Below are 12337 nucleotides of genomic sequence, written 5' to 3'. Positions count from 1 at the left end.
TGTGGAGAAGCAACAGAGTTAATTAAAAGCTGCCATAAAAAAACCAAAACCCAAAAAACCAATAAACTATTTTCAATGGGTGTATCTTCCCATGAGATTCAGTTTCCTTTACTCCCAAGACACTTACAATCTGGGAGCCACTTAAAGCCCCCAGATAGCATCTCTCACCTTTCTGCCTTCATAGTCAGAGAATATGGCAATGGCACCAGCCTACGGTTAGGAAAATTAAATCTGGCTGGTGTCACTTCGATAAGGGAAGAGTGGAATTAGAAGTCATTTAAACTCTGTGTGAATCCCAGGAGCAATACTATTCCCTGACACAACAGGGGGTGTAATGAAGATAACTTAACATTTAAAACAGATTCAATATAGGGTCATATAATTAGGATGAATATAATTTGTTTCCCGTGTCCCATCTGAATGTATCTACTAAGACTGCACTGTGCAGTAGCCAATAGTTGTACTGATTTTCCTCTGGATAGTTCATTTCTAAAACCAGGTATGTATTAAGAGCATCAAATTAGTATCAGACTGATCAAAGCACCATCACTGAAGCGGAGACTTTCAGACCATAAGCTCTACATTGTGATAACAAGAGTACTCAGTCAGCTGTTACTTCATTATTTCAGAAGATATGGGGGAGGTACACCTGCATTTCAATGAAGATCTTCAAGGAATGCATTCGTTTAAACAGCAAAGGATTTAACTTAGATGGCGAGTTAAAAAGGAGAAACAATAAATACAAATTATGTGAAATGGAAAAAAAGATGAACAAGGAACAGCAAATGGCATTCATTTGACTTAGAGCAATTGGGAGTCTCTTTTAAGGCACCTATCTTTTAGATTGGACTATGCCAAGTACTTAAGCCCCTATTCTACAGAGGACTGTTTCAGTATGAGACTATAACACAGATACAAGTTAGGTGCTAATATTAATCAGATTGGATCCTTCTCAGAATCCTATGGATAAGATGCAACTGTCCAAAGGAGTGATCACAAGGCAACATATTGGCATGGAACAGATTTTTTGGATGGCAGTGTGTGTTTACCAAGTTGGTTTGGACATGAGAGATCTCCACATGTTTGAGCCCTTGGTAGAACTGAAAAAGCAGACACAGACCATAACACAGACCATAAACCATAATACTAGTTATATGATGCTTGTATGAAGAGTAATACTTTCTTTTAGATCAAATGACAGAGCTGAGAAGACTACCTGAGTCTTGGGGAACATTCAGAGAAGAGCTCAAGTGCCTGAAAACTCATTCTTTTCTTTTCCTTTTTTTTTGAATGTTAGCTTGTCTAACAAGAGAGAGATATTACTTCTTTGTGCACACTTTGTTTCTCATACCAGGTGAACCTCATATCAGCTTGGAGAAGAAGAAGAAAAAAAGGAGTTCAAACCTATAGCTTTGTAAGCACGTTTGAGAAGGAAAAAACAAAACAGAGGGGCATTTTTTTTTTGTGAATTTGGTCCTCAGGTACCTTTTACTTTCCTCTTTTATAAGAAATATAAGTTATACAGCCTAAAATGTCCAGCAGACATTGTTCATCTTCACAGAGCCCCTTTTTCATGCCACACTATAATGGACATTTGATAAAGCAGTGGGTTGGCTCTTCCACATGGCAGCATGGATTTCTATCACCCTCTGGTAAGTAATTCATCAGTAGGATCAGTCATAATCAGCTTATATTTCTTCTGTGGTGAGGTTTCCACTTCCAATTTTTAAACAGCACATACAGCAGGATTAAATAATAGTGAGCAAATCACACAGAACAGTACAGGAACTTCCTCAAACCAAATCCCGCATGCTTCTGGAAAATGTGGGGACCTTTCTCTAAACATCAGTATGGACATAAATAGATTCATAAGCAACTTAATACTGCTTTCTTTTTTTGCATTTCATATACAGGGCTTTGTGTATGCATGCAAAGCTGAAGAAGGCTGTAGCAGCAAAGAGTGTGAGCACAGAAGGATGGGAGCTGGAAGGCAATGTGCATACATTGTACAGCTCTCAAGGAAGTGGCAAAACAAGGTCAACAGAACAAACAACAGCTCTCTTGGGCCCTGCGTGTCACTGTCGTGCCTGTGTGGATGCAAAACTAATACCAGCATTGCATCATCATGAAAAGCATTATTTTATAGTGGGACATTTCCTGTGCAAGGACAAGAGGGATACATCAAATTAAAGAAAGAGTTTCTATGCCAAAAGGAGATGAATAAACAAGCGAGGCAGTGACGGAGTTGTTTCTCCACCCAGTCTGTTTGAGCGCGGAGGTGACTAAAAGATACTGGCCACCAACCAGCTCTGCAGATGTTATGGGGTGTCAGCTATAGTGCCTTTAGGAAAAAAAGCAACCAACCTGCCTGCTGCTGTCATGAGAAGGAGCCCAAAGAGCCCCACTGCACTGAGTGCCCTGGAGTGGCTGTCAGCAGTGGCTCAGAGCACATGCAGTCCCCCAGCATGCCCTATAGCTGCTTGTGTCAGCTATTTATCATTTAATACACAAGCTCTTTAGGATTCATTTTGCTCCAACTTTCAAAAAAAATAACTCTTGTCATCACAGTTTTATGTTCCCTAGGCAGTTTATCATCTCTCCCTTCATTGGCTTTGCCCATCAACTTGACAAGCGCGTCAATATCCCACTTGCTAAGACAAAATTGGAGAAGGGAAACCAAATACTCTCAAGTTCCAAATCCAAAATGTACTTTCCTTTCAAATGGGGATTTTGATTCAATTGAACTTCAGTCAAGGTATAGTTCTGTGGGACTAATCTGCTTGGTCACTCTCTCCTTTTTCACATACTGTCTTCGCACATTTCACATCCTGCAACTTTTTTAAAACAGTCCCAAATCCCACAATGGAGCTGGACTGAAAATGAGTAAATCGCTCTCATTTGAAAGTGCTGCTCACTCAGCAAATGCACCTCTCTCTCAAGAAATGCAAATTGCTTAATGCTGAAGAGCAGCCTCACAGGCAGAGTTACACATGAAAAATGGAAGTCCCCCTGTAGGGGAAAAACATTTCTGGGCAAGGAATAAGTCTTGATCTTCATGATAGAGACAATGTTGGGAATTAAAGTGAAATGATAAAAAAAAATCAAAACCACAACAGAATCACAATACAGTTTGATTCCATTTTTAATAACACGTATTTACCAATGTGCTATTAGCTTGGCAAATAAATTGCAAGGAAATTCAACTTTCATTTTGCTATTTGGCAGATTAAAAAAACAATTAAATTATGTACAAAACAGATGCAAGGTATGCCTTGCTTGAAACTTAAGATTTTTAAAAAAATTATTTATAAGGATAGGGGCATGAAAATTTAATTTAATGTTCACCTTAGGTAATTTTGTGTCTTATTGTTCACAGCAATTACCATAAATCTACATATCAATAAGCAAGAACAGATGTCAGTTGTTACAAGTGCTTGCCAATCAGGCCTGTTAAAAAGTGACAGATGGATGGTGATAGAACATTCTCATAAGGCCTATTAGCACATTCGCAGGAAATTTTTGTAGTGCTCCACAGTCACAGATGCAGTTCTGTGAAAACACGGGGAAATTTGAGAGCACGAGATTTATATTCGACAACTCCTTGCTCTGCCTCCGACACAAACTTTCATACAATGAGGCAATTTGCCTCGTTTCAGTCACCACAGCTTTTCTCCTGTGATATCTGTAAATTTGAAATTATTGGGTTATTTGTAGAGGTGGCAGCAGAATCACAAACCATTCCTGAAGTCTTCCGAGATCTCTTCAGATCTGGGTTTCCAAATATCATAGTAAAATTATATTAGGAAATTGCTTAATTTGCTTGCTGAACAAATGCTGATAAAGCGCTGACCACATTTTAGTGACAAGATATGCACAGAGAATTTCAAAATCGGTGGTGATAATCAGAGTTGCGTCTGAATCACTCCTAAACAGTTTACAATAGCTTGACCTCTGCTGTTGCCTATCTTTCTTTGGAAATTGTATCTATCCCAATTATAAGGATTTATTCTTTTTGAATTATATTCTGACTGCAGGTTAAAAACTGTGGATTAAGGTAAAATACATTAATCATTTCTAGGCCAAAAAGCATCCATTTCCTGGCACTGATACCAGCCATTCTGGATGCTTATGTTACAAACTGGGGAAGTCTTTTCAGGCTGAGTCTGAAAGTGCAGTGTTACTCCAGCAATACTTAAAGAATTGAAAGGGACAGGAGACTGTTACCTCCATTAAATCATACATACAGTGCGCCTACCTTTAGAAAAGCTGCTTATCTCAGAAGTGCTTAAGGTATCCTGACTACTTACTGTTTGAGTTAGGAAAGCCCCTAAAACAACTTTTAAGTCCATATTGGATTCTACCCTGGTAATCACGTTATTTAAGAATACATGCTTAAATCCGACCGAAAGTTAGAACCATCGGTTGACTTGCACAGGATTTCAGTCCATTTCCAAGTTACACAATCTCTTAACACATTCCTGGCATGAAACGTGCTTTTTTCAACTGAAAATTTCCCAGTCTTAGTTGGAGAGATCCATCTGATCTAACTTCACAAGAATTAAAATTACCCAGGCTTTTTTTACAATCAAGGGAGAGAGTATGAATTCATTGAATTAAAGTAGGTAAGACTAACATGGTAAAATGACTTGCTGCCTAGGAATGAATCCTCTCCACTGACATTATAGGGAGTCTGGATGCCCAATTTCCAAGCTGCTGCAGGTCAGTGAGATGACTTCCAATCTCAGAGAGGCCAAGGGAATCAAAAGCCTCTCTCCCTCCTTCTGTTGTTTCTTGAAAGCCCAGCCAGATTTACAGATCTTGTATCCAGACTTGGCCAAACTCCACATCACACACTTTCACCATCTGAATAAGCACATCTCGTAAGCTGCGGAGCCTTAGTTTTCCTCTCCAGGTGCTTCTCCTTCTCCCATGAACAGGAGCTACACGTGGATTGGCAAGAGCCACACTTCCTTCAAAATCTGGTTCTCCAAGAGAATGCTAAATCAAATTGTTTAATTTCTTATCTTCAAAAAAATGCAAATTGTAGGGGTTAAATTAAGGACTTTCAATGGAATTAGTGTTACAAAAGCTCAATGCTTTTAGTCCCCGAGGTCAACATTTTCAAAACTAGTAGTTATCTTTAAGAAACAGCTATCTCCCTTGAGCTGGAAAGAGTTTCCCACTGACCTTTACTTTTAATATGATATCCCTAAAGGGGTCATAGCAGGAGAAGTCCTCCTTCAGTATGGCTCTGCTGGAATGAAGCCACAAACAAGTCAGAGGATATAAAGGATCCTTGGGCCAATGCAAAAGTATAGAGCTTTTGTGCAGATGGCCCTTGGCTTCCAACTGGTCCCTCCAGATCCACTGAGCCAATACAACAATTAGAGGGAAATATTCAGAAAGCAGAATCTCACAGAGTTTCTCTCACCCATCTGCTCCTACAGACTCTGCAACAGGAGGAAATCTGGCTTGGGTTGCAAAAGAAGGGTGAAATGAATTGAAAAGGGCTCAGAATGGGCCAGAAGTTCATCCCAAAATGCAACAAAACTGTGAGAGTGTTTGGAATGCACTTGAAACAAAAGAACATACATTGAGAAAGTATAAAAAGCCCCAGCTGTAGAGTATTTAGGTGTCTGAAAAGCCAAAAGCATGGATTCTTCTCATGCATGACTTCAGAAAGCAAAACACACTGGCTGTCTACTGAAATTAAGATAATTCCTTTGTGTTTTTAATGAGCTCCACACATATTTATGTGCTCTGAATGGTCATATACAGGTGAAATATTTCTGCATGAGAAAATGTTTACTCCAGCCACAGCATTAATAGATGATAGAAAATCTTCATAGATAATATAATTTGGAGGCATTCAAATTTTCTGCAGTAATCCAGTAGAATATAAAAACCTCTGTGTTTACACTGTCTGTATAGTACTTCCCAGGTTCTTCTTACACAGGCAGGTTCACTTAAAAAACTGCTGGTTTTTTGATGCAATTCAATGCCAGCCAAATTCAATACAAACATTCAAGCAACATCCATCACCTTTGAACTATACCTTCCATGCAATCTGTATATATTTGAAGAAGGAATCTTTTTTTTCCTTCTTGAAAGCTTGCTAGTGCTTATTGCAGCTTGCATTGTCTTTCTAAAATAAGACAATCAAATAATACAATGAAATTCATCCACATTATTAGCCTTCTCCAAAGACAAAGCAAAGGCTAGACATTGAAGCTTGCGAGGTATGTGAGGGAAAACAGTCTTTAAATTAGCATTAGCAGATATTGTAGGAGGGAAGAAAAGCAAGGAAGTACTCACTATAAAATATACACTCAGTGATGGTACGTGCCTGCATGTTTTACAAAGAGTGATAAAGCAGAGTTTGGCAAGGTAGGGCTAGCTCCTGTAATCAAGACTGGGGGATTATTATAATAGCCAAGGCAGCACTGCCAACTCTCCCAATTTTTATTTTTATTTTTATTTTTATTTTTTTTAAACCAGTCTTGACATATTACATTATTTTCTTTGGTTTGGCTCCTGAAATAAAATGATTTCATGAAAATCTCATTTTTCAATAAAAATGAGAACATCTAAGCTGGGGAATTGAGTGTGGAACCTTAAGGCTTGGAAAGCTAAATGGCAACCTACTGCTTGTTGCCTTTCAAATTCAAATATCACAAATTTTAGTGAGGCCAGTATCATGATTTACTTGGGCATCACAAATAATTTATGAACACAGGGTAAAGGAAACACAGAACGCACAGTGGTGCCAGTGGGCTGCTACAGCAAGAACAGGATTCACTTTTGGAGCTGATTTGTTTGTTTAATGTTTGTATGCTAGTGAGATCTTGAGACAAATCCTCATTTTTCTTTGGATCACCTCTCTGTCTTTTAAACAAGCTCCAGTTGCCTTCAACTAAAAATGCCTATGCAAATATCCCCTCCAATAAAACCAAAGATATAAACCATAAAAGCATAAAAATTAATTTAACTACTTTGAGGCTCCGCTTGCAAAGAAAATTGCTTGTATTTAAGAAATACTATTCCTAAGGAAATATTTCCTTACATGTACATTTATATACATGTATAGAGTGTGTGCTATGTACCTTCTGGGTAGCTCAGAGACGATATGAGCTTTAGCAGTACAAGTTAATACTTCCAGATCTGGAGGTCCTCAATTTTGGATGAGGGGGCATCTACAATAAGCATCCCACCTTAGCAAACTGTGACTTCGTCAGGACTTCTGTGCTCAAGAGGCACTAAAGCCCTGACATATAAGTAAGAGTGAGAATTTCACAGCTTCTGTGGCTTTTGATCAAACTTTTAGTGCCTGGATTGAGTGGTAAGCACACTCACTGACTTCAAAGACAAAACTCTGACCCCTCAAACGCACTGCACGTGCTTGAATAAATTCTGGCGTGCAGAACTACTCAAGCATGCAGATTCTGTCTTTACTTATTCTGAGGAATGCCTAACCCTCACCATTAAATTCAGCACAAGAACCAGAACAAACATTTGACTGTAAGCACATTTTTTAGCTCAAAGAACATGCAAGCATCAATAACCTATCGTCTTAGCATCTTACTCAGTCATGTGTAGACTTTAGTCTTCAACTTGAAATATTCTATTAATAAGCAAGCCATACACAATGTGAAAGATACATATTGGATTCATTTTTTTGCAAAATGAATGCAAATAGCTTAAGTTAAAAAACTCTGGGCCTTTATGCTGCTTTGTGGGCTGTGAGAACAAACATTCAAGAACAGCAGCAGGCGAGACCTTGCTGGAGACACTGGAGCATTTTCTATTCCTTCTATAAAACACACCATGTGAGTCTTTAGTAGTGAGCGCACAGCATAACATAGCACCAAAGATAAATTCCTGGATAATTTTTGATTTCCAAGGAGAGGACATGAACTCTTGGTCCTAACAGTGAAATAACATTTAGTCTTTTGTGCTCATCGGTGGAGCTATAGCTTGGAGAGAAAATTTAATGTCACTAATTTGATCTTCAGCAGTAAGGTTTAACAGTTATATATTTTGGGGAAAGAAAGAAGTAAATTTAGAGCAGTTTTTGTAATGAATATAAAGTTAAAACTGTTTTCCAGGAGAGGCAGTCAGTCATTAAATCATCCCATATCTAAGCACATTAGCATCTAATTTTCAGTTGAGAAGGTACATCCCTCAAGTAAAAGTGATATGCTTCTACAACGTATTAGCCTCAAGACCATCTGACTTTCAGAGAATAAATCCTGGTTTGAGAGCCCATTCTAAAGTTACTTGACTAAAATTTCTAGCTTTGACACAGTTGTTTGAGACAAAGCTGAATCTACACTACCTGGGAGAAAAAGGCAACAGAAAACTTCCAAGATGCACATAATGTAATAGAGATTGCATTATTTTTCTTCAGTGTCTCAATTCTTTCATTTCGCAGTCTTAACCAAATATGAAAACATTAAACACAATCTCTGAGCTCAAAGCCACTTCCAAAACTGCCAAGCATAAAACTGTTACTGAATTGCTCTGTTCTGTTTATCTTATTAAGATACATTTTTAGATGAAAAAAAAAAAGCTAGATTGCAAGTGTAACATAATAGAACCAGCAAGCACTGCCAGCAGGTCTGAGGAAGAGAGAATAATTCAGAGATATTGTCATCTGTAGGCCAATTTATATTGTCAGACAGCAGGTTCACATTAGTCTCTGATGTCACTGCAATAATGGCATAATGTAACAATTGAGCAAAGAATACCTGTGGGGTACAGCAATGCTGTGTGGTAGATCTGTACTTGTTAAAGTATTTCAGGATTCATTCAAAGCCGAATCAGAAGAAGCAAAAGACGAGGATTAGAAGAAGAGTGAGAAAATGATGTTCAGAAAGACTTGTGAATATTTTACTCTTTGTTTCGTAATGATGAAGCAAGCACAATGCTGTATGCTATTGATTCAGTGGGTTCATGATTAAAACAAACTAATGCAGCAATTTGGGGTTTTGTGCTTCCTTTTTTTTTTTTTTTTTCCCTTCTAACAAGAAAAAAAAAAGCTTTTTAACAGTCTCTCGCGGCGGGCATAATGTGCATCTGTGCTCTGATTTACTGCACATGCTGCCTTCTCCAGCATCATGTTAAGTTAGGGTATCAGCATGGTAGGTCACACAGTGGGAGCGACCTTTTGCTAATCACTACACATCAGTTACTACTGGCACGCAGCTCATTACTAAGAAGCCCTCCAACGAGCTGGCTTTCAAATATGCCCAGACTTTGATTTTTTTTCCTCTTTTATTTCTTTCTCTCTTTCTTTTTTTTTTCTTCTTTTTTTTTTCCCCTCAGACTAAAGATTATACTTTTACATAAAAGCTTCTGTTGTGTAATTTTGTCAACTAGGGTTCCAAAGTCAAAAAGGCACCCAGTTAATTTTCCATCATTATAAAAGGAGCCTGAAAATCCACACTGAAGGTAGGCCTGTAATCTTGGGTTTCATTAAAAAGGTCAGAACATTTTTACTCACCACCTATTATTAAAATGTTTGAGGACTGCCATTAATTTGATTTTTCAGGACACAGAAATCTCGCTGGAAATGAGAACGTAATCCTGCTGTTGCTTTACTGACACTTTTCATAGGGAAGGATACAGCTGCAGGGACCAAGAGCTCTCCTGCAATTTACAATTGGTTACTTTGGACAAATGGCAGGTGACTAATGCAAGACAAACTGTTTGCTCAACCTGGGAGCTCTGGGTTTAATTTCAGTTTTTGAAAGAGGGGAGAAACTGTTTCTATTGACGTTGAACCGTGAGCTGTCCCCTGCCAGTACATCTGCCACGTTTAATACAGAACAGCCCCCTGCCCGACAGTGTGATTATTAGAGATGCAGAATTTGATAGCTAAAGAATACAAAACATAGCTGGAATAGAATAGAATAGAATAGAATGAAATGGTTTTCAACTTACCGGCCATTTGCTGAATGCCGCTGAAGGCACCCAAGTTACTGGAGGAAGTTGCTTGCTGCAGAAGCTGCAAATTAACAACACAAAACAGCAATCTATCTGACATTAGTGTAACAAATGAAGATAAAACTAAAACGAGCGATCATTTCACATTTGGAGTATTTATGCTTTTCTTTACATTAATGCAGTCTCTTGCTTCTGTCTATTGTTGGAATGAACATCCCTAGAGTCAATGCTGTAAATCCATATTAATGTCTAATCTCTATTAAGAAACACAGAGGCACAAGGGAAACTCAATAACATCGCTGCTTTAAAACAATTAATCAATTTATTCTTTTTAACAACCAGGTGTTAAATCTATTTAAACCAACATAGCGTGACTAATTACAACCCTCTGTAGTCTAGTAGTTACTATAACTCATCTCTGTCAATCACGGTCCATTCTCCACCACCCTCTTGAATTCAGTTTTTTCTTTATTACCTATATGAATCAAGCACACAGATACTCATTAGACTGGTATTTGTATACAGCAATTTAGCCCACCTCAGTATTAATTAGCCTACCTCAATACCGATACATATATTTAATTGCAAGGTAAATTGCTGTTTATCATTATATCACTATACCAACACATTGTATGCATACAAATTATGCACTTATGCGTATACAGTACAGATACGGACGCATCTATTTGTCTAGTTCAGAACCATCAGGAGCTCCCCAAATTATTGGAAGCTGCCCAACCTGTACACTCAGCTCCAGAGCCATAAGAAGCAGAAAACCCTTCCAGCCATGCTGCAAGGTAGACTTGGCAATCCAAGACATAGACACACAGCTGTGTATTTCAGCTTTCTCCATCAGGGGCAGCAGCTAGCACTTGTTTTTCCTCTTACATATAGATCAAAGAAAATATCATTTTAAATTTATGAGAGACAAATTGCTTTCCTCTGCCACCTTCCCTTCTGTAAAAGATAGTATGAACCACGTGTGTTTAGCATTGATGGGACCATGCATTAAAGTAAAAGTAATTTCCAGATGAAAATATGTAAAATTAGAGCACTGAACCACAACATCCTAGTTTAGAAGCTGCACCATACAGATACGGACTGTACAGTGTTGTGTTCAGATACCTATCTGTCTTACCCTAAGGAATAAAATTTTATTCCTGCAACGAATAACAGAACGTAATGTTCAAAAGAACAATAAAACTAATGGAGCAAAATTTTATTTTGCAGCACGAGTAAACTTTAAATGCTTCTTGCCTTGGACAGCAGCAATGCATTGAAATGTTTATTCAAATTTTATTCTTTGCTATTTATTTTTAAATCATGCAATAAACATGGAAAGTTTTTTTTAATGTAGAAGTAGACATACTATATGTCCTGCAGAATTTACTATTCCATTGAAGGAAGTTTACTGTTGCTAATTTTCATGGGTCTAAAATAAATACAGCATGCTATAGGTGCACCACCTCTGATGTGAACTTACAGCTAGATACTGTGGTGTGAGTCCTCCAAGACCCGTGAGGTTTCCCCAAGTGGCAGTATTGAGCTGTTGCATCTGCTGTGCCAACTGCTGCTGCAAACGCCGCTGCTCTTTGTCCTTTTGGGTATCAGCAAACTTCACCACGATTGGCGAAGAGCAGCCCTGTGGTTAGACAGATCGGGAAAAAGAAGTGTTAAATCACACTGAGCCAACCCTGCACCATGAGCTCAGCCACATCCCTTAGGGCCACTGGCAATGGCACAACCTGATAGCTTTCCTTTCTTTGTGACTGATGTGTAGGACCACGAGGACTAAGATTTTCAGCTTCTCAGGAAAAGAGGCTGTAGAGAAATCGACTCCCTATTTCTTTTTATAAAGCACCTTTCCTCAGGCTCTCTTTTCCTTCCAGCTATCAAAACTGCTGCCAGAGACAGCAAGTGTACCAGTCCTCTTTAATTAAGCTTCACAGCTGATGAGATGGACATGTTGCTTTGTCTGCAGTCTGTTTTCAAGGCATCGCCAAAGGGAGAGGTGTCCAACCTCCCTGCTGCCAATGACCACACAGCCAACACAGCCCTGCCGCACGGGCTCCCTGTGCTTGGTGCAGCTGTCTTGTCTATCCTAAATAAATAGGCCTGAGAGCACCAGATTTACTGCAACACTCATCAGGAATGGGTCACTGGTTCCTTCCATATCAAGAACCTTGGATGAACACCAAGGGCCATGCTATGAGAACAACTCACCCACTTGCAGCTTGCTCCTGGGCACACTTTGTGTTGAGCACCCTTGAGGTGTGAACAAAAGGCAGGATGTGGACCAAAACTGACTACTTCTGGTGGGAGCAGCCCATTCCTGATTCAAACCACTCTTATAGGTTTTATTCTATTTTCCTATTGTTTCAATGAGCCTCTT

At 38.8% G+C, this 12337-nt stretch overlaps 1 protein-coding gene across 16 annotated transcripts in view; it reads right to left on the bottom strand.

The window, feature by feature from the left end:
- The window catches only part of CELF2 (CUGBP Elav-like family member 2), a 564102-nt gene that overhangs the window by 42059 nt on the left and 509706 nt on the right, over positions 1-12337 (bottom strand). For all 16 annotated transcript variants that reach the window (XM_048952217.1, XM_048952225.1, XM_048952171.1 and 13 more), the window contains 2 exons: positions 11429-11587; positions 9943-10006 (listed from right to left, as the gene is read on the bottom strand). In XM_048952217.1, coding sequence (XP_048808174.1) covers positions 9943-10006; positions 11429-11587 — 223 coding nt within the window. The remainder of the gene's footprint in view (positions 1-9942; positions 10007-11428; positions 11588-12337) is intronic.

Source organism: Lagopus muta, chromosome 1 (genome assembly GCF_023343835.1).
Source record: "Lagopus muta isolate bLagMut1 chromosome 1, bLagMut1 primary, whole genome shotgun sequence".
Taxonomy (NCBI): domain Eukaryota; kingdom Metazoa; phylum Chordata; class Aves; order Galliformes; family Phasianidae; genus Lagopus; species Lagopus muta.
Note: the sequence above shows the minus strand (reverse complement) of the source record. Positions and strands in the feature narration are given on the sequence as shown.